Source organism: Phyllostomus discolor, chromosome 6, assembly GCF_004126475.2.
Source record: "Phyllostomus discolor isolate MPI-MPIP mPhyDis1 chromosome 6, mPhyDis1.pri.v3, whole genome shotgun sequence".
Taxonomy (NCBI): domain Eukaryota; kingdom Metazoa; phylum Chordata; class Mammalia; order Chiroptera; family Phyllostomidae; genus Phyllostomus; species Phyllostomus discolor.
This window is the reverse complement of record NC_040908.2, coordinates 26,722,812-26,750,587: the sequence shown is the minus strand read 5'-3', so window position 1 is coordinate 26,750,587 and position 27,776 is coordinate 26,722,812. Positions and strand designations below refer to the sequence as shown.

The 27,776-nt window shown below is 39.1% G+C and overlaps 1 protein-coding gene across 2 annotated transcripts in view; it reads left to right on the top strand.

Moving 5' to 3' along the window:
- The first annotated feature begins 7,551 nt into the window (after window positions 1-7,551).
- LRPPRC (leucine rich pentatricopeptide repeat containing) overlaps window positions 7,552-27,776 on the top strand; it is a 104,439-nt gene continuing 84,214 nt past the window's right edge. Inside the window, exons 1-8 of one of the 2 annotated variants that reach the window (XM_036027912.1) lie at window positions 7,552-7,746; window positions 19,805-20,004; window positions 21,044-21,166; window positions 24,990-25,111; window positions 25,213-25,271; window positions 25,937-26,023; window positions 26,681-26,807; window positions 27,335-27,479. In XM_036027912.1, coding sequence (XP_035883805.1) covers window positions 7,598-7,746; window positions 19,805-20,004; window positions 21,044-21,166; window positions 24,990-25,111; window positions 25,213-25,271; window positions 25,937-26,023; window positions 26,681-26,807; window positions 27,335-27,479 — 1,012 coding nt within the window. In that variant the 5' untranslated portion in view covers window positions 7,552-7,597. The remainder of the gene's footprint in view (window positions 7,747-19,804; window positions 20,005-21,043; window positions 21,167-24,989; window positions 25,112-25,212; window positions 25,272-25,936; window positions 26,024-26,680; window positions 26,808-27,334; window positions 27,480-27,776) is intronic. The other variant, XM_036027913.1, reaches the window with a different exon arrangement.

Below are 27,776 nucleotides of genomic sequence, written 5' to 3'. Positions count from 1 at the left end.
ACTTTCAATCACCAGCATCTGGATAAAGTAATTTTGTCTCAGCATGGACATCTGTAGGAAATAAACAAAAGCCAAGGGGACAGGCTTGCTGGAAGCTTTCTCAAAAGGAAAATCTTTGAAGAAGGAAATGTTCCTACACCAATCTGATTAGCAAAATAAGCACAGGCTTTGAGTAGTGCAGAGCAACAAAAGGATATCTGATGTGACAGAAGGAAGGAGTATCTGGTGAAATATCTGAAAGTGCAATGGGGTAGGGACCAATAAAATGTAATGACAATCTCATGAATTCAGTCCTTAAATGAATCTAAATTCCCAAGTAACAGGTTTCTAAAGTCGATTTAGCACTTTCAAGTTTGGTCAACAAATAATAGTGCAGTACACCAGGTTCTACATGCAAGGAAAAAGTAAAACCAAACGTGACTTCTCTGTTAATTTCTGATAAAGTTGAGAAGACTAGCACAATGAAAGGGAAAATCATTAAATGTCAAATTGTGTGATTCTGATTTCAGGTTAATATAAGAAGTTCAGAAATGAGAGAAATCAGTGTTGGCTGGGGTGGAAGAGTTCCTGGGAGGAGCAAAAGACCCCAAATAAGCCTAAATATGTCTTCTACTGACCTGCCTGCAATTGCCATCTTTGTTACTGCACCTTTGCATCAGGGCTGTTATTTTAAAACAGTACTGGGTAGTGGTTAAATACCCTGGCTCTGGAACCAGCCTGTCTGGGTTTCAAACCCGGCTCAACACTTACTGGCTGTGTGTTCTTGATCAACTTAGCCTTTCTGTGCCTCAGTTTCCTCATTTGTAAAATGTAGTTAGTAACAGAATCCACCTCATAGACTCATTGTGAAAGTTAAATATGCTAATTTATGTAATTCACTCAATAAATTTATCCTTAGGTGTGAAACAGAATAACCTGGGAATATGTACAAGTTGACGGAACGAAGCCCCCTAGAGCAGAGAATGATGTTGGGGGAGGCAGTGGTAGTGCGCAGTGCAGTCCAGTATTTCCAGGTGATTTTCATTCCTCCCAGTGAGGCCTGGAAACCAAGGTGGGTGGCCAAGAACAGCCACTACCAGTGTCTTTGCAACTTAGTGGAATGGAAAACTCACGTCTTCTTTCCTAAGCCCAAGTAAACTCTATTAATAGTCTTCCTCTCCAAATTAAACTGAAATTATCAAAAGGTAAGTTATATAAAAGTTTTCAACTTTTAAAAGATAAATTTTCAACCCTTAGAGAGACACAAGCTAAAACTGAAATTCCACATTATCTATTGCTTGGAGACATTAAATATATTTTCTAGTTCCTTAAAAACAAAACAAAAAAATCAACCAGGAAATTTAAGAGACTCATGTCACATTTTAGGAATTAATAATGACTATTAGTAACACTTCCTAAAGTTTATGTTCAGCTATTACAAGAATTATAACTGTTTCTGTCTTGAAAGGACTCAGTTGTACAGTACATTGAAATGCCAATTATGTTTGACTACTGTTCTATATTGATTTATTCTGACACTATCTGCCCTGTGGGAAACACATAAACTTTCAGCCTTCACACATGGTAACACTGGGAAAATATCAGCAACAGCCCCTTGTTGCCAGTGCTGGTTACTTTCTTACAGTAAATGACCCTGCATCTGCCTTCCTGGTTTGTGCGCTTATGAAAGAATTATTGTTTGACAGAGTGTTGCTGAAGGGTGTAACCATAACAAATTGGACCTCCACTTATAATGAGAATCTTGGCGCTGTGTGCAAATAAAGGTCTAAGCAGGATACTTTTTTGAATAATTGGGAATTACATACATGAATAAATTTGGACATGAAAGATGTAGTCACAGATGGAAGAAGCCCTTGATGCATGACAAGTTGCCTTAAGAAAAAATACAATCATAGCTAAACATTAAATCTTCTGCTTAAAATGTTAAGACTTTAGCAAAATAGGCTTTTAAACTCAAGGCAATAACATGGTTCTTTTGCTCACACTATTTTGAATGTATTTGTGTGAAAATTGGAGGAGACTCCAAAGGGGCTGACAAACAATTATGAGTGATCGGCTATTTTCTGATCTTTTGTGATTTGTCATAAACTGTTATGAAGCAAAAAAAAACAAGAGGTTAATTAACCAAAGTGAAACGACATTAACGTCCACTGCCTTGTAAATTTCCCATTCAGGGCATTGAGTGCTATAATTTCAGCTCAGGATTTTGAAGATACAATACATATAATATTTGACTACTTAGTCAGGGTCACTGACTCTTTTCCCTTAGACTGTCAAATAAAAAAATGACAACAGCCAACACAACAATAGCTGTCTGGTGTCTGAATAAATCAAAATTATACCTATTTTTGTCAGATTGGCAAAAAAATATAATTTCTGGTGTGCCACGGAATTTTAGTAATTAGTTTACGTGTGCCATGAGATGAAAAGGGTTGAAAATCACTCTCTTAGGCTGTAACGGCTACAAGCTCAGATATTTTGTTTTGTGTAAGATGATTTAGCAATAACAGTAAGTCTTGATGTTTGGGCAACTATTTTCCCGAGAGGTCAATCAGCCATGTTGTTCCCACGAAGGGGCCTGCAGCTCTCACAGGTATGGACTGGTAAGTCTGTCTGCTTGGTGGGCATGAGTGTTTTTCAAACTCCAAGTCATGCTGTATTAACAAGTAGTAAAATCAAAGTACAACCAGTAATTAAGACTTTTTCTTTATAAACATTTAAAAATATATGCCAAGTGGAGGGAAGAGTAAAATGAACTCCTACACAGCCATCAGCCCAATTCAATGATTATCAAGGTATTGTCACATTTGCCTCCCCCGCCCCTGACCCAGAGCCACAGAGCTGGCAGGCAGATGCCATAGCTGAGATTCCATCACCTGGACTCACACTGTTTGCCCTACCCTGGTGATTCCTGGAGGCTCTGCCCCACCAAACTTTTGGGTCCGCCAAGCTGTTTCCAGCAGTTTTTCCATACAAATGGTTCGTCTTGGCCCATGCTTCATATTTTCCTAAATTGTCTCAAACAAACAGCATCTGGCTTCAGCAAGCCCCATACCTCTTGATAAGTAGCCCAGGCTTGGCACTAGCAGCAGCTGGCCTTGGTTCACAGCTTGGCGTCATTTGGGCACCTTCAAGCCCAGGACAAGTAACAGCAATCTGCAGATCCCTTTGCAGCTTATGCTGTGTGATCCTGGACGGGACACAGATGGTGACTGACCTTGGACACGCCAATAGCAATCAGGGCTCAACTACAACTGGAGGGTATACACAACCCACACAGTTGGCGCACCTTGAGCACCCAGCTTGGGTAATAGAGGAGCCTGTACCACTAGACCCTACAGGACACCTACTACATTAGGCCACTTTACCAAGCCTGGGAGACAAAGCAGCTCTACCTAATACACAGAAACAAACACAGGGAGGCCACCAAAATGAGGAGACAAAGAAACACAGCCCAAATGAAAGAACAGAACAAAACTCCAGGAAAAAAACTAAACAAAATGGACAATAGCAATCTACTAGATTCAGAGTTCAAAACATTGGTTATAAGGATGCTCAATGAACTTAGTGAGTATCTCCACAGCATAAAAACGATCCAGACAGAAATGAAGGTAACATTCATTGATATAAACAATTTACAGGAAATCAACAATAGAGTGGCTGAAGCTGAGAATCAAATCAGCAATTTGCAATATAGGGAAGTAAAGAAACAACCAATCAGAACAACAAGAAGAAAAAAGAATCCCCAAAATGTGGATACTGTAAGGAACTTCTGGGACAACTCCAAGTGTACCAACATTTGCATCATGGTGGTGCTGGAAAGAGAAGAGAGAGAGCAAGAAACTGAACACCTATTTGAAAAAAAAAAGTCAGAAAATTTCCCTAACTTTGTGAAGGAAATAGACATACAAGTCCAGGAAACACAAAGAGTCCCAAACAAGATGAACCCAAAAAGGCCCCCATCAAGACACATCGTAATTAAAATGCCAAAGGTTAAGCACAAAGAGAGAATATTAAAAGCAACAAGAAAAAAATTAACTACAAAAAAAGTTACCTACAAGGGAACTCCTATAAGAATGTCAGCTGATTTCTCAAAAGAAACTTTGCAGGCTAAAAGGGATTGGCAAGAAATATTCAAAGTGATGAAAAGGAAGGACCTACAACCAAGATTACTCTACCCAGCAAAGCTATCATTTGGAATTGAAGGACAGATAAAGAGCTTCCCAGACAAGAAAAAGTTGAAGGAATTCATCACCACCAAACCAGTATTATAACAAATGTTAAAGGGTCTTCTTTGAGAAGATAAAAAATACGAACAATGAAATGGCAAAAATGTGTCTATAAACAATTGAATCTAAAAAACAAAAAACAGACAAGAAGAGAAACAGAATCATAGATACAGAGAATGTTTTCATGGTTGCCTGATGGGAGGGGGGTTGGGGAGGTGGGCAAAAAGTGAAGGGATTAAGAAGTGCAAATAGGTAGTTACAGAATAGCCATGGGGGTGTAAAGTACAGTAGAGGGAGTAGAGTACCCAAAGAATATATATGCATGACCCACGGGCATGGACAGTGGTGTGGAGATTGCCTGAGGGAGTAGAGGGTGGATGAAGGGGGCCAAAGGAGGAAAAATTGGCACAACTGTAATAGCCTAAACAAGAAAATATAATTTTAAAAATAAATAAAATTTTTTGGATCATTTAAAAAAACCCTAATATTCCTCCAAAAAATCCTAGGAGGAAAGGCTGGGTATCGTCAGCTTTACACACAAGTAAATCAAGCAGTTAAGTTCTTTTGCAAAATCTAGCTCCTAAGCTGTCCTTCTAAGATTCTGCTCAGAAGCGATACCATTCACTGGGACAGTCAGAGATCTTAATTTCCTAGCCAGTGTTTGAATCCATCTCATAAATCAGAATAAGCTAAGGGAGAAACCGAGGATGATCAGCTTGGACTTCTCTTCCACTTTGTCACAGCTTCTGCATTCTAAAGAGGTCTGAGAACTTGGGAAGTCTGCACTGAAAAACAAGCAAGCACCACTTTTTCTCTCACACACACACATGAAACATACAAACACACATGCTCCTTGCATGTGTTAACAACTCTTCATCCTTCTAATTCCAACCTAAGGATCCTTTCCCTGGGAACCTTCTGACTTCCAGGTAAGGCATATTCTCATGGAAACATGTTTCTTTTTCAGAACCTATGTTTCAATGCATAATTCATTTAGTGTGACTACTTCATTAACATCTGCCTCCCCCTTTGGAATGTAAGCTCCGTAACGGTAACGACTGCTTCTGCTTTTGCCCATCATATTTTTTCTAGCACTTAACTTGCTGCTTGGAAAATCTCCTACCTCTCCGGCTATTCTTAGTGTCTAGTGCTGGATTTTCATTTTCACATCCTCTATTGAAATATGACAAGCCAAGCCTCAGTCCTTGGATCTCATCTTGTATCTATTTATATTTTCTTCCTAGATGCCCAGTGGCTTCATTATTAGGTATAGGCTGTAGATCCCCAAATGTAACTCTAACTCTGATCTCCAGACTTGTATGTCATATAGCCAATTCCCTACTCAAACTTGACCTCCGGATGTCTAACAGGCACCTCAAGCTTAATATCCCAGAAGATCACTTTTGATTTCAACTTTTACATTTGTTTTCCCACAGTCTTCCCAATTTTAATCAGTGCCATCTCCCTCTTTCTCAGCCCAAACATTTTGGAGTCATTCTTGACTTACATCCCACAGCCAGTCCACCAGTAAATCCAGGTTCTACTACTTAAATAAGAATGAAAACTGATCCTTTCTCATTATCTCCACCTCCCGCCCCGCCCCAACTGGGCGGGGCCATCCAAGTCATTACCATCTCTTGTGTAGTTTATTGCAAGGGCTTCCTCACTGATCTCTCTACCTTTATGTATGTTTATCCCTTAAAATCACCTCTCCAAAGAGCAGCTAGAGTGATCCTTTAAAACTACAAATGGATTTATATCATGAGAACACACCAAATTTTACAATGGTTTCCTATCTCATTCTGAACGAAAATCAGAGTTCTTACAGTGGCATGTTAACACCCTGCATGATCTGGCCTCCAACTACCTCTGACCTCTATGCTCACCATCCCTCTCCTCCCTGCCTTGCTCTTTTCTCACATCCACCGTCCTCCTTTCTCCCTTCTCCTCTTTGAAGGGGCCACACATGTCCTCCTCCATCCCTACTCCCTGATTTATTTTACTACGTAGTTCTTATCTCTTCCCCAAAATAAACTTCAGAATGCTTAATCAGAGACCAGACTTGGTCTGTTTTGGTCTCTGCTGTATCCCTATCTCAAACAGAGCCTGGCACTGAATATGTGTTCCCCAAATGTGTTGAATGAATAAAATATGTTCCTAATGCTTAATAGCATATCCTAGAGTAAACCATTGAACCTTTTTTTGGATCTCATCTCTCAAAGGAGGGTAAACTAGATAATCTCAAAATACACTTATTCAGTAAACAATGCACCCTACTGGGTGCCGGGCACTGAGTGTGTGCTTGGGCTAAGAAAAAGTCACAGTTTTTGCTAAGAGCTAGGGAGGGTGGGAGGGGGTGGCAGGGAATAAACAGCCAAATGGGTAATTACGGTGGAGGACTTCCAGAGGAAACTTCTGAGTGCTCACCCGGCAATGGGTAGGATACAGCTAGGTGAAGAGGGAGTGGAAGCCTGTTCCGGGCTCCCCACGTGCGCACAGGGAACGCTTCCAGACTGCACACCATGGGAAAGCAAGAGCCTCCTGTTTAATCCCCAGATTTGGCTCCAGACTCTTAATCATACTGCTCTTACCTCTGATGCTGATGCATTTACTGACGGAAGGAGCAGAGTGGGAGTTGGGGAAGATAATGAGTTTAGTTCCAGGTTTAAAACTATACGATCTTTGTCAGACTCCATCTATTTCTAAAAGGGAGGCACTGCTTAAGGACCTAGGGTCAGACCTGTGTATTCCTTTACACTGCGCCCCTGGCCCCGATAATACTAATCACGTTACATGTAACTTCGGAGGCCCCTAGCACAGTGCAAAGGTCCTCAACGTTTCTTCTGTCCCACATTTCTGAAAGCTATGGAGCGCTCCAATGAGTTGGCGCGGCAACTTCAGCTCGTAGCAGCAATCACTAAACACCAGCGGGGACACCAGCCCCCCGCAGAGAACAGCGCCACACTCAGGGATCCTCACAGTCGGCTGTTTCCGAGAGTTCTCGAGCATTCGTTCAGTTGGCCCCCCGCAAGCCCCTGCGCTAACCTGGGAGGAGTCGACCTCTTCCGACTCTACCAACTGAATAGCGTAGGGGTGGAGCGTCTGCACAGGCTAAGAGGATAAACAGAAGACCGAGAGAGAAACTCCATTAAATAACATATCAAGCCACATTGTCATTTAAATGTGGCACGGGGCTCGTATCTCCTCGGGGACGTATGTGTTGACATCTTCTAAGCTAAAGCGACACTTGCCTCCCCTTACGTCTGGCACGCTCGGCTTTTGGTCTCTCCCGCGCCGGGCGACCCTGAGGTCACGTGCTCCCCCTGTCCTTCTGGCGGAACGTGCAACCTACTGGGGACAGCCGAGCTATGGCAGCCCTTCTGAGACCCGCACGCTGGCTTCTCCGTGCCGGTGTGGTTCCGCGCCTCCCGCTGTCCATGCGCCTACTCGCTGGCGGCCCGGGCCGGCCGCACGCCGCCGTCTGTCAGCCCGCAGCTCGCGCCGCGCCTGCCGCCGGGTGAGTGCCTCTGCACACCTGCAGCTCAGACGTCTCCCGGGATCGTTGACGCTGGCGGGGGACGGGTGTCTCCTGTGTTCTCTACGTGCTGCCTATTTCTCCGCTCCAGGGCTAAGCATCCCGGAACCTCAGAACTTGCTCCCCACCAGGGGTTTTCGGGTGATTGGGTTGGTGGCTTTAGAAGGTCATGGCCGCGGGCAAGGCTTGTTTCCGGCTTTGGCCCTGTCCTCGGGCTACCTTCAGCCCTTGCAGCTGAAAGGGGCTTCGAAGGGCCATTGCGAGGGTCGGTTGCTATTCCTGTGCTTAGGGTTAACCAGCTTGTGATCTGTCTCATGTGCATGCATTATTGGTGATCAGTAGTAACCAGCAGGGACTCAGTTTTCGAGTGTTACTTATTTTTTGTGGTGGGGAGTGAATAGAATTTGAGGTGAGCTAGGGATAGCTGAGAAATAGACGTTTAGTAATGATCAGCTTGGGCTTTTGCCTGAGTTTTCTTGGAGTTTGCTTTTAGTATTCATGACGGTGTGATCTGGGTTGGGAATTGTCACAGTAGGCTCAGTAAGTGGCAATGAATGAATAAATGAATACATGCAAGGCACTTCTTGGGGGGCCTGGGGAGTGCAAGGGCAAATTAAATTCTCAGTGAGGGTCACATGTGTGAGTAAATGCCCTCATGGACTGAGGTTTATCAGGAGATAGATATGATAATAGACTTTTTGGGCATGGAGTGAGGAGCAGGAAGCTTGAATAGTATTCTGACCAGCTGAGAAGGGAAGATGGGCACTGAGGTTTTAGGTTTGGGGGAAAGCTGATTTTGGAACGACGGGTATTTAAAATAAGGGTATTTTGGGAGACAGTGTAAGGTTTAAGAGCTAAGGAGGTGGGATAGGCCAGGGCTGGACTGCTGACCTCTCTTTTTATTTGCATAATGCCATTGGACAAGTTACTTAACATCTCCAGGCCTCTTCTTTAGTTATAAGGTGGGAGTAGTAATAGTGTTGGTAGAATTTTATGTAAAGCACTAACATGGGACCTGGTACCTGATAAGTGCTTTATTAGTTACTATAATAATAACTGTGATTACATGAATCTTTGTGGACCATCCTGGAAACCTACTCTTTATGTAAAAATATATGGAGGAAATGTTTTATGACTTCTTAACAACTTAGTTATACATTTTGGAATGTAGCCTACTTGTAACCTGGAGTCTGCCTGGATTTCCTCATTAGACCTCAATAGTTAACCTTCATGCCTCTGCTTTTGAAGATCTACATCTGTGGCTTTCAGAGTTTCTTTTGACAAAGAAAGGCATGCCATTTACTCTTATTGTTGTCCTTCATTTTCTCTGTCGCATGTGAGGGAAACCCAGTCTAGTAGAAAGGGTATTCTAAAAGGTCTGGGTGTTCATCAGACCCAGGTTCCTTTAGCTTGCTGCGAAACCTTTGATCTTCAGTTTTGTCATCTGTAAAGTAAAGGTAACAGGCCTGCTTCTTTGTAAAGTTGATTTCTTGTCTTTTAGGACTGAAATGCCCTCTTTCCTTTCTTCCTTCCTCCCTTCTCTCCCTTCCTCCCCTCCCTTCCACTCTCCCTCCCTTCCTCCCTTCTTTCCTCACCCACCCACCCAAGGACATGCTTATTGATTTTACAGAGAGGGGAAGGGAGGGAAAGAAACATCAATGTGAGAGAGAAACACTGACAGATTGCCTCTAGTATGCACCCAAACTGGGGGGTGCCAGGACCCGAAACCTGGGCATGTACCCTGACCAGGAATCAAACCCATGATGTTTTGGTTTATGGGATGATGCTCCAGCCCACTGAGCCACACTGGCCAGGGAATATGCTCTTTCTTCAGGCAAGCCTCACCTCGACACTCACTCTAAAAAACTACCTTCTTTCAGTTTTATCAAGGCATGTCTGTCTGATTTGTCTGATATTTATCTTTTCTCTGTTTTCTTAGTAGAGAATGAGTTGCATGAGAGCAGAACTTTGACTTGTTCACCCCTGTGGTGCTCAGCCCATAGCAAGCGAAGAAGTGTTTGTTCCCTTTTTCTCCTGGGCACTGAAAACTTTCCCTGTGCAATCTTCTATCCCTCAGCCTCTAAGGTCGCCTAGACCTTTCCCACCTGAAAGACAGACCTTTCCTGGGAATCTGGACTTACTCACGATGCTTCCCAATCTCTCTTCCCTATCTGTACTCCCATCCTTCATTACTTGCTTCGTATTCACTCTTCTACCTGTTGCAGTCACTACCGCAAAAGCCATCATTGTCTTATTTATTAATTTTTTATTGTATATTTTTAAATTAGAAAACTCATGTGCCTTGAGGAACAGTTGCCAAATGTAGGGGGAAAACAGTGAACTAAAAATTACCCTTAAGTCTATCATTGATGTATATATAACTTCTTTTAATCACTTATGCATGTGTGAGATGGTCCACATTCAAGGCCTTGACCTCTGGCGTGTTACTCGGTCTCCCATTTCCCATTCATGAGACCCTTTTCTTGGCATCAGTGACACTAGTCTTGATTTTCTTCTCCTTAGGATTTTTCTCACTCATTTTGCTGCTTCCTTTTTCCTCTGTTAATCTCTTGAATGCTGATGTGGGGAATTTTGTCCTTAGTCACTTTTTTTATTCTTTTAATCCTTCCATTTTTAGGGCGTCAGTTCCTACCTACCTCTCTGATGATGGCATTATTTCTCCTCCTGTACACGGACGGTCTGTTAGACATGTTCTAGTTGAGCTACGGGTACTTCAGACCTATCGCATCTCACGTTGGACTCGCCTTTCCTCCCCAAACTGTTGCTCATGTGTTCCCTTCTTCGTGGGTATTGCTGTTTCTGTATCTTCGAGATTTCTCATTCATGTATCATTGACATTTTCCCCCATATGTTGATCGTACAACTGATTAAGTCCTGTTATGTTTTCTTCATCTGGAATGAAGTCCTTTTTCCTGTAGCCCCCACGTTAGTCCCTGGTCTCCCTGATAATTTGATCATGTCGTTTCCTTACAGGCAGACACTGGTGGCTTCCATTAGGTCCAGGAGAAGGTGCTTCATGATCTGGAGATGCCTCTGGAGCCTCACTTCTTAAGAGTTTTTTCCATGCTATTCTATTGGACTGGCCCAAAAGTCTGTTCAGTTTTTTTCTGTAAAATAAAAGACACATTTTTCATTTTCACCAATAACTTTATTGATTTGGATATTTTGAGTATGTCAGTTATCTCCTGTGTGATATCACACAGGAGATAACTCCTGTGTGATATAACACAGGAGAACAATTGATTGTTCTCAATTAACATCTTGATCACTGTCAGTTTCAGTGGTTTGCCTGACTGCAGAGTGTCCTCCAGCAAGAAATCTCCAGCACAAATCTTTGCAAACTAGTTTTTGCATGTTCAGTCATCCCTAGCACCTTCTCCATACACTGCACAAATCTTTTTTTGTGTTTTGGTTTTATTTTTACCTTTCTGGAGATAATAAAGCATAATATACCAAAAATGTTGAATATTTTCTTCCATCTTCTGCATTAAAATAGCCACACAAAAATTCACCAATATTGATCATTTTTTAAAAAAATACATACCAATATGACAAATGTCACAATGCAGTTCAACAAAATTGTTTCAAATGAAGTTAAAGACAACTAAGTGCTACTAGAGCCATCTTACGGAAAAAAGCCAAATGAACTTGTTGGTCAACCCAATATATTCTAGTCATACCAAATTACTGTCTTGAAGTCAGCAGGGCTTCTGAAACTGTAAAGAGCATTAGAATTCCCCGGGGATCTTATTAAAAAATGTACGTCTGATTATGTAGGTCTAGGCAGGGCATTGAGATTCTGCATTTCTAACCAGCCCCCAGATAAGATGCTGCTGGTGTGTGGACTAGCAAGGCTCTGATGGCCCATGCTGTGTACCTGCTTGCCTTTGAATACAGTGTTCACTTTTGCAATTGTCTCCCCTTCCCGCTACTCCAGTGAAATCTGTCTTGACTGCTTCTCTCATTTGACTGCTCCTGTCTTGTGCTTTCTTCCACAGCCTGAGTCACTAAAGCATCTATTAACATGGTTACACGTGAACCCACCAGCACTCTAGACCTGGCTGGAAGTTCCTTGAAGGCAGAAACTTTGTCTTACTCTTTTTGCCTTGAGTTGACTGTATCAGTGAAAATCCTAGACCCTGAGAAAGGAATATTGTGAGATGCAAAGAAGTTTGAAGGGGTACTTATACCATTCTTGTAGTGTGGCTGATTCCCACACATTCACCCTGATCTTTATTTCCAGGAATGGCCTGTCTGAGAAGGAAAGATGAGTATTACAATATTAAGGGAAATTAGAATTTATTAATCTTTTTTCAGAATTGGAGCATCAAAAAGTATATATTTTTATATTCTTTAGTCGTACTCTCTTTTCCTATATCAGCACTTTCTCTCTTTTTTTAAACAAATGTTTTCTTAAAAAATCAGCTCTTACCCTATCCTCTGTGGGGAGGTGGAGGAGCAACTTTTCTTTTTTTTTTTTTACTTTTCATCTGAGGATATGTTTATTGATTTTTAACAAGAGAGAAAGGGGGAGGGGGAAGAGAGAAACATTGATCAGTTGCACCCACTTGTGTGCGCCCCCACTGGGAATTGAACTCACAACCTAGGTATGTGCCCTGAGTGGGGATTGAACCTGCAACTTTTTGGTGTATGGGAAGATGTTCCAACCAACTGAGCCCCCCAGCCAGGGTGAGGAGCAACACTTCTGTTTTCTCACACTCTTTTTTTCTTCTCACACTCCTGGATCAGAAGCTGCTTATATATTTCTTGTGAGAGTTTTTAGAATAATACTTGTGTGCTTCAGAAGAAAAGATTAGCTTTGAGATAAATCACTCTGGAAGTCAATCCAGATTGATGGTTGGCTCAAAGGTGAAGACCACATATTGCCCATGACAGGATTGTGTAAATTCTTCTAATGTTGGAAGGAGAGAAAACTTTCCCTTGTTTACCTCTCATCAAAAAAGACCTCAACAACTATTAAGAGTATGTCCGGATCCTTTGGGTTTGTGGTTCAGCCTCTGCTCCTTGTGCATTTATCACAGAGGGCTGTGATAGGCACAGTGCAACTGTTACCTGTGTGCTAACCATAGGAGGCGAATTCACTGTGGCATTTCAGAGAGAAGAGCAATTGACTGGTATTTCAGAAGAGCAGTCACATTTGTTCGTGGTAGGGAATCACTTGAGTTTGAGGGAATGAATGGTAATAACTAGACAGTGTCACAGGGGAAGAGAAGAGCATGAAGAAACTATGTGGTGGAAGTTGATAATTGCAAAGGCCATTTGATTCCTTGAAGCTACAAGATTGATGAGAAAGTTGGTCATTTGGTGGTTGGAAGCCTTTGGAGGGTTTTGAGAGAGAGAAGTGTTGACAAAGTTTGCATTGACTGATGGAGCAAGAGAGGCTGGAGATGGGCAGGCCAACAAGGAACAACGTTGATACTGCAGGTCAGGGCTAACAGGGCCTCATAGAGTGGGTGCAGAACTGAGGAAAGATACTTCCTTTCTTCGTGAGAGACAGAGAACAAGAGACTGGTAAGGATGTTAGCAGAATTAGGAAGAGCAAAGTTGGAGATTAATATAAACAACAGTACCTTTAGTTTAGATCTTTACCATTTTCAACATATATTTCTATGACTATGTCACACGTTTTGTGAGTTGGTATTAAACAGTGGGAAATGGAGACTTGGAAGTGTGAACTGATTTATCCAGTGTCTCTAGTTGGGGTCCAACTACTGTGATTCCCAGCTCAGAAGTGTTTTGAGTATGTTGTAGTTTAGGTGCTGGATGTGTTTAAGGACAAAAGCATTTTTAAAAAAGACAGTACATGATACATGATACATTTAGGAATTAAAGACTGTCACAGGTAAGGAAGCACATGATAAGACTGCAGAATGTGATCTCTGGAAGGGATCTTTAGAGTAACCTATTCTACTTCACTCTCACTTTGTGGACTTAGAAGAGTATCCACGTCACATTACAGGCCCCAGCCTGGTTAACGGACTCTTCGCCACTTCCTGCCATACCTGATACATCCCTATGAACTGGAGGGGGCTGAGGTGGACGGGACATCTGGATAGGGGGAAGGAACGCATTGGTGTGTCAAGCCAGGAGACTGTTATCAAAGTGTGGAAGGGCTGCACACCTTTTTTAGGCTGAAATTCTGTGATTTACCATAAAGTCTAAAGCTGTGTTTGTGGGACAGCTAAACTGAGCAAGATGTCTTGCAAAATAGTTCAGGGAGAAAGTTGATTGTGACAGCTCTAAAAAAGATTAGGGAAAAGCCCGATCAACAGGTGTGTTTTGAGTACCTTCTATAGTAAGAGCTTTACTGAGTGCTGTTTTGTTGGGAATCATATATATATATATATATATATATATTTGTTTTTTAATGTGATCCTTACAAGTCAGTATTTTTCTTCAGATGAAGGAACTAATGCTTAGACCAAATACCTTTCCCAGAGCCACGTAGTTTTAAATAGTATAGCTTAGATTTAAATAGACCTTTAAAATAAATCTTATGCTTTCTGCTAATACATTTTAAAAGAAAGAAAATGCTCTAGTAAATATTTAGTAAATGTTTCTTACACTTACTTTGCCAGGTTCTTTATATACTCTTTCCCAGTGTTGCTCAAACTTTGGGCATTTATGGTAGTGCATTCAGATTTTTTTTTTTTTTTTTTGCCAAATCTGAGAACTACCTAAACTATTATTATTTATATTTAATATTTTTCTTGACATTGGTTTTAGGGTTAGACTGACATTTTTATAACTTAATTTTTGTCTTAAGGGAGAATGCTAGTAAAATAAAGAGCTTGCTGGATAGTTATTTTAAAATACTTGTTAAAATAAATGGAACTACTACAGTGGAAGATCTTTGTGTGCAATCTAAAACCATCTTCTCTAGCAGAAGTGTGATATTTGGGAAACACTGCCTGTCTCAGCCATCTTTGTGATACTCTTGTGAGGCAGATACTGTTATTTCTCAGGTGATACAAGCTTAGAGAAAGTTGCAGTAACTTGGCCAAAGTCACACATTTTTTTGAATGGCAGAGTCCGAACTCAGACTGGGCTGTAGGGCTAAGCAGCCAGTATTAAAGCTCAAGTATTTCCAGCAGGCCACAGAGCCTGCTCTAAGATTCTGCTTACCAAGTGTTTATGGAAATCATACATAACAGGATAAGGTATATACACAGGATTAAGTAAGCACTTCTATGTGAAATTTTCATCACCACGTGGAGGTGAGAATTAGCAAATCGTGTGGTGTGATTTGTGGCCATGGCTTTGGTGAGACGTGTTTCTCCCGTCTGCAGGGCCCACTGTGGTCTAAGCTTCCATCAGTCTCTCACCTGAGCTGCTCTGCAGTAGCTTCCTGAATGGCCTCTCGCTCTTCATTCTTGCTGCCCCCCAGTTCTCCACCGACTGTTCTACCTTGCTTGGAAGGATTTGGCACACGGGGTATGCAGGGTGAGAGGGGTTGAGCAATGAAATAATTATCCTAAGATTTTGAGCTCCAGAGAACAATGTAGTGGTGGTCCAGTGGGTAGCAACAGAGCAATATGAAAGGAGTACCAACCACTTTTAGGAGGAGTCATTATCTTTTTGAATTTTTAACATATTAGAACTCAAATGAAATCAGTGTATATGTAAAATATATGAAAAGAATTACATACAGTGGCCAAGTTGGGTCTATTCCATGTGTGCAAGGCTGGCTCAACACTTGAAAACCAGTTGATGTAATCAGCCATATCAACAGGCTAAAGAAAATGCGAGTGGAATAGTTAAGGGATTGGTGAGAACCTAAGTGATGTTTGAGATCCCCATGACCTACAGAATGGAACTACAAAATAAGCTGAGAGAGCAGCTTTATAAGCATATCATATAACCTAAATCGCTTATCAGCCATTAGAGGCTTTCCATTATCTAGACTCACTTTCCCTGTCTAAGCTTAATGTTGACCCTTTCCAACGTGAAACCCTTTTGCAGCCAGATTAGTTTCTTCAGTGCCCTTCTACTATGTTGAACTCATTTCAGAATGAGACTACCTGAGTACAAATTTTGGCCCCTATCATCCTGTCATTAACTAGCTTTTACTGTGACTTTGGGCAAAGTGCTTCAGTTTTTCTATCTGTTGAAGTAGGATTATAATCATAATTTTCTGTTACCTGGAGGTATAATGAAATGCCTATCCTATCATATTTGTATCCTTCTTTAAACTGTGATAGCTCAAAAGTGATGCTGAATTGACTCAGCAGCAGTGAGGATGAGAATAGGGAAGGGAGAGTTTTAAGAACAGGTGTGATTAGTTTGGTGGAGATTCCAAGTTAAAAAGGAATGAATAACACTTCAATAAAAAGTTCACTTGAAAAAATAAACACTGAGACTACCTAAAACATACAAAAAACTCTTAAAACTCAACAGTGGGACATACGGAAGGTAAATAAGCATATGAAAAGCTCAACATCATATGTTGTTAGGGAATTGCAATATTAAAACAACAATTAAATAACTACTACATACCTGTTAGAATGGCTAAAATCCAAAACATCTGTGGCACGAAATGCTGGGGATGTGGGGCAGTAGGGATCTGTCATTCATTCCTCCTGGGAATACAGAATGGTACAGTCATTTAGAAGACAGTTCAGCAGTTTCTCATAAAGCGAAATAAATCTAAACTTACATTGTGATCCAGCCCAGGTATTTACTCAAAAGAGCTGATAATTTATATCCACACAAAACCCTGAACACATGTTTCTAGTAGCTTTATTCATAATTGCTCAGAATTGGGACCAACTAATATGTTCTTCAATGGGTGAACAGATAAACAAACTGTGGTATTTCCATACAGTAGAATATTACTCAGCACTAATAAAGAAATGAGCTAGGGAGCCACAAACAGATGTGGAGGTAACTTAAATGTATGCTAAGTGAAAGAAGCCCCAGTCTGAAAAAAGGCTACATACTGCATAGGCCAACTGTAACATTCTGGAAACAGCAAAACTATAGAGACAAGTAAAAAGTTTTTGCCAGGGGTTCAGGTGGAGGGGATAAGGGATGAGTAGGTGAAGCACAGGGCATTTCTAGGACAGGGGAACTGTTTTGTGTGGTACTGTAATGCATCTCATGTATTTGTCAAAACCCATAGATGTGTACACACACACACACACACACACACACACACACACGTGAACCCTATTGTAAACTGTAGACCTTAGTTAATAATGTATCAATGTTGGTCATTTGTAACAAACATGTCACTAATATCAGATGCTAATAGAGGAAACTGGGTGTAGGAGGAAGAGGGTGTAGGGGAAATCCTCCTTTCTGGACAATTTTTTTGTAAACCTAAACATGCCTTGAAAAGCAAAGCATTCATTTTTAAAAGGCAGAGCCTTTTGACATTGGAGGCCTGCTTATAATAATCTGGTTCTTACACCTTTTTGAAATACACTCAACTATGAAATTATTATTTTTTTGTACTAGTCAAAATAAAAATCACCACCATCAATTTAAAAAGAATGAGAAAAATACCTTTTTAATGCCGTATTTTGCCAGAGAAAATTTATGGGTTATCTGCATATTAGTGGTGTGTGCCGGAGTCATAGGAGGGAACTCCTGAGCCATTTAAGATGGAGTTACATCAATTTTGGTCATTGGCCTTTGAAGGCAATGCATTCTAGCTTGTAGCAGTGGGTAGCCAGTGGGTAGGTATCACCTACATGGACCTGCTGTAACCCTGGACTTGTTTCTTTCCATCACAACTTATCTGTTGCCCCAGGCTACGAAGTTCTTGTTTGCTTCGGAATGTGTTCAGTGAATTTAAAAATCATTTCCGGGCCCAATAATAAATGTAGAAAGCACTGCCACTGGGGAAGCGCTGGAGAATCCTTTTGAAGACTGAGGAGTCATTTGCTTTAAAATATGTAATCCTTCTACCCCAGTTTATTTTATAGCAGGTTCATATTTCAACTAAAGTAATGAAAGCCAAGCTAATCTTTACACACTTATGTTTAATGGCTGCATTAAAGATTTATGAGAAGAATTAGCGTTCAAATGTTCAGAATGCTGTACTGATTTAGTAACATCCCTGTCTTCTGCCTGAATTTTGTTTTGTGTTTGATGGTAACATGTTAAAACCTCGCTTAGCAAAGTTTTATTTTTATTTTATACATTTTTTACTCTCACAGTTTATCAGATTTGCACTGTATAAAAAGCTCTGGCAAATATACTTCATTACAATTTTGAAATCTGCCTATTAATCAGCTTTTGTTGCTACTGTGTACTCACTTGAACTTGACATGTTATTCTGGGTGATTTAAAATAATGTCATTTTGTGTTTGCTTGACTAACAAAGGCATAGGTTAGTAACAGCTGACCTAGTTAGTAGGCGGATAAATGGGCAGAGAAAAACTTTGAAAAATAAGGAATAAATATATGCAGGAATATATCTTTTGTGGTTTGTAGGTAATAATCTAGTATCTAATTAATTTTGCTCATTTAACAGACTTTAATCAAGTAAATGTGACATTGTTTTAGTGTCCTGAGTTTTTCCATTTTATTTTCATTTCATTCTAATTATTTACGTGAGTGGAATCATTAATGGCCAGAGTAGCTGCGATGTGCCCCAGACCACAGTGATAGCATTTCCAGTCTGTATCAGTTACTGTCTCTGTGTTTTGTGTAACCTTGTGGTGAAACTACTGGTGTAACTTTTCTTTAATGTAACATCACATACTTAATCATTTAATTTGTGATTGGCTTTCCAGGGTAATGACATAAGGTAGAAATTGAATAGTTTTATTATTAAAATTATTACTGTATAAATATTTATTTTGGTAATTGACTGTGGTAAAAAATGTACACATGCCAGAACACTCGTGTTTATAATGCCGAAGGCATTCTTGGATTAATAAGTACAGTATCTTTATATTATACTTAGTTCATATGTACTTAAGTGTACATTATTTAGTTGTTCACATTTACTGACTGCTGTTGGAAAGTAAAAATATTTTGGAATAAATATGTAAATATATGAATTAGAAATTTTATGTTAACAATGTTCAAGTGCAGAAGAAGAGTTTAAATTCAATTCAAAGATTTATGATGGTTTTCTTCACACATAGGATTATTTTTAAGTTTGATATTTGTAAATCAGGTACAGCTTATATTTCTACAGAATGGACTACCTCTGATTTCATGTTTCAGAGCATTTGGCATGCATGTTAGACCTGTACTTTCAAGATATTGAGTGGTTTAAAGGCTGTTTATTCTTAATAAACACACATGTACCAGTCTGACCTTTCCTAATTTATGATGAACACTTTTCCCTTTTGATTTCCCAATGTTAAATGTTAAACCAGAAATCTAGTTTTATTTTTGATGCTGCAGTAGTTAAAAAATGAGAAAAGTATCCAGTTACCATTTTGACAGATGGAAAGCAGGTTTACATTGAGAGATGAAACAGTATCACTAGACACACGGGAATTCTTTTGTCCTGAATGATCCTTTTAAAAAACTGCATAATTTTAATTTGGACATTGGTCTTCTTTTGATAAACTTAACCTTGAAAACATTTGAAGGTAGTTATCAGAAATTTAGTTATATTTTAGATCCCTTTCCTCATTTGTAGAGGTGAGAAGAGCACTATAGCATAAACTGCTTCATTTTTCTCTTATTAAACTGCTTTTGGTTAAGGGAGATTTTTAAAAAACACTTAAAACACACCATATTATTCTCTGAGTTTGAAATGATTCCACGTGAAACGTTATCAGTGCACTGTCGAATAATTAGTCAAGAGATTTACTTTGCATACAGTTGGTATGTGTGCCTGTGATTTTATTTAAAGCAGCAGTCCAAATTTTCTTTCCTACCAGTTTATACTTCCCTGAGCAAAATGCCGGTATACTATAAATGTTTGTATTTAGTAACTAATAAAAAAGGTTTGCATAAATATTGCTCAAAAAGATGACTTACACAGATAGTAGTTCATGTGGTTTATTATTAATTGTGTTTCATTTTATAGAGGGCCACTGAGCCAGGCCAGGCCGTATGCCATTGCTGCTGAGAAAAAGAATTATGTTGCAGAGGAGTCCACTTCTTCCCCAAGAAGGAATGCCAGTCAGTTTGATTGGGCTCTGATGAGACTGGATAATTCTGTCCGCAGAACTGGCCGCATCCCAAGGACTCTCCTACAGAAAGTCTTTGACAACGCCTGTCACTCAGGTATCTCAGACTTCTCTGGTCAACAGTTTGAACTTTTACTAAGTACTTGTTTGGGACAGGCTCTTTGGTACTTCCAGTTTTGTTATGTCTAGTGATCATGATTTAATGTTATGATTGTAATCTTTCCAACTCATCAGGGTAAAGTTTTGAGTAAGACATTTTATCTCATGTTTATTTCAAAATCAAATAAAAATCAGTGTGACTCACACTGATGTGAGTGTGAGCCACACTCACATGTGGCTCATTCAGTCACACTGAGGAGCTGAGTCCGCATTGTGAAGTCTGATGAGGGATACCAGACAAGTGTCAGTTATAATTAATGTGCATTAAAATAATGCTTTTCATTTTCTCTGTTTGGTTTATTCATAGCTGTCCCACTATCACCACAATCCATTTCAGAACATTTCTTTCACCCCGAAAAGAAACCTCCATATTCCCATCAGCCCCCAAACCCTCCCATTCCTTCCCACCCTAGGCAACCCTAGTGTACCTACTATTCATATAGATGTGTTTATTCTGGATACTTTATGAAATGGAATCATATAGTCAGTGGTTTATTTTTGGTTTTGTTTTAAAGTCAGCTTTCAGGGACATTTCAATGAAGGACTTGGCTAAGGGTAAAGGAAGCTTATATTTTGTAATTTTTTTATAGGCCTAAAATTGATATTCATGGCTGTAATCATACTACTTTGTGTAATTTCATGAGATAGTGAGAAATAGCCACTGAATTGCAGTAAGTACTGCTTATAAGTTAGGTTCTGTGTATTTTTGTAGTCTGTAGTCTTGCAAATTATATACATTCATAACCTTAGCTGCCTTAAGAAATCAGATTAATTTTTTAAAACTTAGAACTTTTTGTAACATTGTAAATTATACTTGTGGATTAGGATAGAATTTCCCCAGTTACAGGTAGTCTCTTAATAATATCTTCAAGGAATCAAGAGATTTTTGAATATTTACAGATTCCAGTTTAAAATTTGGTATTTACCATGTGATACTGTACTATGTGAAGTGTTACCCATTAATCTTCTTTTTACAGGTTGCCCAGGCGGTAACCATGCCTTGCTTCTGCTGCGCAGCTGCGGCTCTCTCTTACCCGAACTGAAGTTCCCCGAGAGGACAGAGTTGGTTCATAGGATATGGGACAAACTTCAGAAATTGGGTATGAGTATTTGAATATGAGATGTGTGTAAAGAGTGTAGATTTTTTCCCCTTTAGTTAAAAAAATATATACATAAAAGCTGTAATTGTATGGAAGGGCTACTTGATTCATAATTTTTTTGCAATATGATTTATTTGGTGAGTTATAGCGACATCTAGGGGCATTAAGATAAAATAATTTTTCATAACAGCATTACTTTTTTGGTAAGCTAAAAAGCAAAAGAACAAACTGAAAAGGCCTTTGGTTTGTCAAAGTTATCAGTGCACTTACTGTTAGACTAAGCAGTTCCACCTGTTAGAATTTAGATGCAGATATTTTCATGTTTGGGGAAGGATATTCTTCATTGTAGCTTGTTTGTAATAGTAGGAAATTGGAACCAATTTTAATGTCCCTTACTGGGGGATTGGTTAAATAAATTATGGAGTGTCCATAAAATGGAATATTGTGCAACTGTTAAAAAATTGAAGGAGTGCTTAAGATACTAATGTGGGGCGTTCTCCAAAATATAAATAAAAATTGAGGTGCAGAACACTGTGTATAATGTGCTGTCATTTTGAAGAAAAATGTTTATAAGTTTATGTGCATACAGTATTAAAATATTTCTGGAAGAATGATCAACACTAGATACAATTTTTACTGTATACCTTTTTATACTTTTTCTTTAAAAAAGATTTTCTTTATTTATTTTTAGAGAGAGGGGAAGGGAGGTAGAAAGAGGGAGAGAAACATCAATATGTAGTTGCCCCTCACATACTCCCTACTGGGGACCTGGCCTGATATGCAGGCATGTGCCCTGACTGGGAATCAAACCTGTTACCCTTTGATTTGCAGGCTGGCACTCAATCCACTGAGCCACACCAGCCAGGGGCCTTTTTATACTTTTTCAATTCTGAACTGGAAACATAGTACCTATTCAGAAAATAAAGTAGCTCAAAAGACCATTTGATAAAATTCAGTGTTCATTACTGACTTTAAAAAATGTAAAAGAATAGATGGATGTTTCTTTCACATGTGAAAACCTAAAGCCAACAACTAGTACTATGTATAATAACAATGAAATATTGATAAGATGTGAAAAAATACTAGAAATTATTACTTTTTAGCTGATGTGCTTGTTTACCTGTAAATTAATCTACAGTAAAGTAGTTGGAAATATTAAGTTGTTAAGAAGCCATAACTTTTCCTACTTAGAAACTTAAGTGGATAAAAATATTCAAATGTAGTCACATATATAAAATATCTAGGCATATCTTTCAAATATGTAGCACTTACTTGGAAAAAAAATCTTACAGAATAAAGACAGCCTCACGTCAAAGTTTTGAATTCATCTAGAACTATGTTGACAAGTCCTGGCTGGTGTGGCTCAGTGGTTGAGTGCTGGCCTGGGAATCAGAGGGTCGCTGGTTCTATTCCCAGTCGAGGGCATATGCCTGGGTTGTGGGCCAGGTCCCCAGTAGGAGGCACACGAGAGGTAACCACACACTGATGTTTCTCTCCCTCTCTTTCTCTCTCCCTCTCTTTCTCTCTCCCTCCCGCTCACTAAAAAATAAAATAAATAAAATCTTTAAAAAAATTATGTTGACAAGTTCAATTTTTAAAAGTTTTAAAAACAGATGAGATAAATGTATTTTGTAATGGAAAAGGGTTTTCTAAATGTAAAAGCAACAGAAAAGTAAAGAATTGACTGTAAAAGCTAGAAATGTCTATTTATCAGTAAGTCACATAATTTTAAAAAATCATTGAACTGAGAGAAATATTTGTGAAAAAAGTTACGTTCTAAAATATAAAGAAGCCCTTACACAGCAATCATACTGTTAACACATCAGTAGAAAGGTGGACACGTTGCTTTCTATTGTACTTGTTCACAAAGGTGCCTTTCCTCCATATCCCATTTGAGAGTGGAATCTGTAACATCTTTGTTTTCCTCTTTGCCATGATGCTTTCCTCTTGCGCATCACACTTGATAAATACTCATGGAGTCAGTACTGCCAGAAGCCTAGTAGATTGCCAGCGTGACTCTTGCCCACAGACTTGTGAAGCTGTAAGGGCTGGTTTAGCTTAGGTAATGTGTCCAAAGTTACAGGATGAGCTGCTGACAGGTCTGATACTGGAACTGAGATTTTCAAACTAAAAGCGATTCTGGAGGAAACAGCGGAAGTGATAGTCTCTCATTTCGGTGTTTCCATATGCTCAATTTTTAAAAATAGAATTACTTCTGGTGTACCTCTGTGGCCACGCCATGATAATATAATAAGTCTCCTTAAATTTTTTGTTCAAGTTGTTCATCTTTTCTGGAATGGTCTTTACTTTTTACTCTTTAAATCAATCCATTTTTCAAACTAAGGTTTAAATCCCTTCATTCTAGAGTTTTACCTCCAGTCTGAATTAGAAATGACCCGTGAAATTAGCTAGATAGAATAGCAAACGTGGGGATACAAATTTTACCAAGTTCTCAGAAGCATTTTTGTCATCTACAACACTATGTCAGTGAGGGGAAATAAGGAAATGAAACTCAATAGAATTACATTGAGTAATAATCTTGACTAAAACCTGTATGAAAAGCTAGAATAGATGTTCATCTGGGTTTTGAGCAAGTTTCCCCAGCCTCTCCAATAAACTAGAGTAAATACCTTTACAAAATTATAGAATATGATTTTCTTTAGCCATAGAGTTGTAGCCAGCCATTGTGAGGGTTCTTCATCTTGACTTCATGGCTTTTTAGAAGTTTTTAGACACCGTGTGGTAACCTTGTTGCATGATCACACTGCAGATGTTGAATGGCACGTGGTCTCTGTCAGGCCCTGTAGAAAGTGTTATGGTGGATAAGGGACTGGGCTCTCAAGACAGATCACCTACGTTCAGATTTAGGGTCACTTACTAGCCATGTGGCCTTAGACAAATAAAAGTCAGTTTTCTTCATCTGTAAGATGGGGACAGTAATCGTGCTCGCCTCAGAGCTGTTGTGAAGAGTAGCCTGTGTGTGCAGAGCACTTAGCACAGCGCCTGAAACATAGTAAGTACTGTACATGTCTACTAAGATAAAGAACAAATACTAATGTAATGGAGTAGGTCTCTGCTGCCTGGAATATCAAACTGATACCAGATGACTGGCCACAGGCACATGAATATACGAAAGATACAAAATTTAATTCATGAAAATTTAGTAAAACATGTTAGCACCAGATTGATAAGACGACCATGATGTCGTGAGTGGGTAGAGTAAGGCTGAGTGGCAGCCCTAACCTGTGTGGCCTTAGGCACGATGGACACAGGGAGAAAATGAAGGGCATTGGCATGCAGGTGATTAACAATAGCAGACTGGGAACGTGTTTAGCAACTGAGAGTGGAGTGCAGGTGGAACCTACAAAGACTCTGAGTGGCCTGGTTAGTAAATGAGCATAACTACCAGCACAGCCCTGCCTGTGTAAAACAGCCACTGTCACCGTCCATCCCTCTTAGTGTGCCTGGCATGTGGCAGGCTCTGCTTTAGGTGGAAAACTCATGCAGTCACCTTAACTATAGAGGTGATGCCAGCATTTTCTAACAGGAGGGGAATACGGTGCTTCAAAAGTAAGAGACCTCTTTGTACCTGAAGACGCAGTTACTTACAGCTGTACGTGATTCAGAGGTAGTGCCCTGCACGTGTGGCTTGCTGTCCGCTCTGACAGGACTTCTGTGTACGCGGCTCTGGGGTTTGGGGTGGACTGCTGCGGTGACCATGTCACTCTTGTGTTTGTTGGGTTTAAGTACACGTGTTCCAGTTGTGATAAAGAGTATGATCTTAAATGCTTTTCTAAACATGTGATTTAAATTTTATCTGTAGGTACTGTGTATGATGTAAGTCACTATAATGCTTTACTTAAAGTCTACCTTCAAAACGAGCATAAATTTTCACCAACCGACTTCTTGGCAAAAATGGAAGAAGCAAACATTCAACCAAATCGAGTAGGTAGTTGCTGTTGAAATGTTTGGTGGTCACATTCATTATTTTTTATTTTTTACTCAGAAACATTAAAAACACATTAACTGGCCCATTTCATTGACAGGTAACATACCAAAGATTGATTGCTGCTTACTGTAATATGGGAGATATTGAAGGTGCCAGGTAGGGAACTCCACAAAAGTATGTACAAGCAAACATATATGTCTTGTGATCCTAGATAGAGTCACTCTCTCTTTTATTGAGTCTCTTCTTAGTAAGGGAAATTATTTCAGAAGTATTTTAATCTAGCATATTTGGTAATATGACTTATGTACAATATAAAGTTTTGTAAGAGGTGACAGATAAGTAAAACTTGGTATTTTAATTAAAAATGTGATTTATTGAAGCAGAAGTTTAAAATTATTGAGATATAAAGCTGGCTTTATTTTATTTAAATTGACATTTTTTAAAGTAAATGTTGTTAGCCATTTAAACTGCATTCATTTATAAAACTGTCTCACTGACTCATCCAAAATCAGCTGTGACATTTCTGTGCTTGTGTAAAATTTATTACTACTTTTGGTTAGGGGGTTTAGGAAATAAGGCATAAATGGAAATGTATAATCCCATTTTTAACTCAGTGAATCTTAATTAAATTTTATGCTTTTTAAAGGTTAATTTAGTGGTATAGAAGAAACAGTCAGATTTTTAAAAATTACATAACTATTTTTAACAAGAGTACTTCAGGAGTATTGTTAAACCAAGGAATGGGGGTTTGTGTGTACATGTTATAGAGAGTGTTTTTGATGTTAATTCCAAGGAGTATTTTTGTTTCTTTTTTATTGCAGCAAGATTCTTGGATTTATGAAAACCAAGGACCTTCCGGTCACAGAGGCTGTTTTCAGTGCCCTTGTCACGGGGCACGCGAGAGCTGGGTAATGTTCGCCCGAGGTTTTGTTCTCAGACGAGGTTTAAACTGCAGGAAAAAATCCTGCAATTTAAATTCTGCAAAAAAACCCAAAAAACTTCAGAATATTCTTAAACCATGTTTACCTACCTCCTCAAAAAAATCTTGAGCATGTGAAATAGAACCTGCATGTTTTAAAAATACCATATTCTTAACTTTATCAGTTTCATAAAACTTTTATTTGAAAATGCTTAGTTTTGAAAATTGGGCCTGATAAAAAATAACTGACTAAAATTTATTAACTGATCTGCTGGTGACCTGAAAAATATTTTTTGTTTTGAAGAATAACTTACTAAATGTTATTCACTAAGAAGGTAAATTTGAGTCATAACATACCTAGTGAAAGAATGCACACCATTGAATGTATATGTAATTATGATATAATTTAGTTTCTCTTTTGGAAAAGTTACCTGTAAAAATTTGAGATGTTTATGATCTTTATTATTTCAGAAACTTATAACCAGTTTAATAATATCTTTTTCGTTTCTGACGTTACCATGTTTCTCAATGGTACTTAAGAATTTTTAATTTTAATAAGCAAGGTAATAACAGTTTAGATTGAATGATAATTTTCCATTGACAGTATTATAGTAACCTGTTTTATTTTCCTTGAATTAACTTACAGAGATATGGAGAATGCAGAGAACATTCTCACAGTGATGAAAGAGGCTGGGATTGAGCCTGGTCCAGACACATATCTAGCCTTATTGAATGCATATGCTGAGAAGGGTGACATTGACCATGTTAAACAGGTGTGACTTGTGTTGTATAAATAAACATACTTTAAAATCATTTGTATAAGCTTATGTTTTGCATGAAGCAGAAGAATATATCTGTTTTTAAAGATCTCTCTTATAGACAATAGTATTGCTAAGAGAATTCCTAGAGTTTGGTACCTCGGTTGTTAATGTAATAGCATTGACGTAGAATATTTCTGTTTTATAAAAGAAGTCCCATCCCTGGCTGGTATGGCTCAGTGGATTGAGCTCAGGCTGTGAACCGAAGGTTCCGCTGTTCAGTTCCCAGTCAGGGCACATGCCTGAGTTGCAGGCCAGGTCCCCAGTGGGGGCCATGTGAGAGGCAACCACACACTGATGTTTTTCTCCCTCTCTTTCTCCTTCCCGTCCCCTCTCTAAAAATAAGTAAGTAAAATATTTTTAAAAAAACCAAAGAAGTCGCAAATCTTTAGATGATATATGTTCCTAAGTTTTAAAACAAAATGTTGGTGTTTTAATACTGGTTTCTAACTTGTATTTCTAATTTCTGGAATTGTCTATAGACCCTGGAGAAGGTGGAGAAGTCTGATCTTTACCTTATGGATCGTGATTTATTGCAAATTATCTTCAGCTTCAGTAAAGCTGGATATCCTCAATATGTCTCAGAAATTTTGGACAAAATTACATATGAAAGAAGATATATTCCAGGTAGTTTAAAATTTTTTACTTTCATGATTTTTCTGATAAACTGAATTACTATTTTTACATGATGAATACAGCATTCTCTAACAATAGGGGTTGTGGTAGATGAACATAAGACTCTTAAAGGCAGCTTAATAAACTGAAAAACTTGTGTTAATGAATACATGGGAATGTTTTGATTTGGAAGTGCTTCATTGTTATTCAGAATATTATTGTATCCTTTTGGTGTTTGTAGTTCATAAGTTTGGCTTTCTTATTGGTTGCAATGTGAAACTATTATTCAGTTGGTAACAAAAGACATCT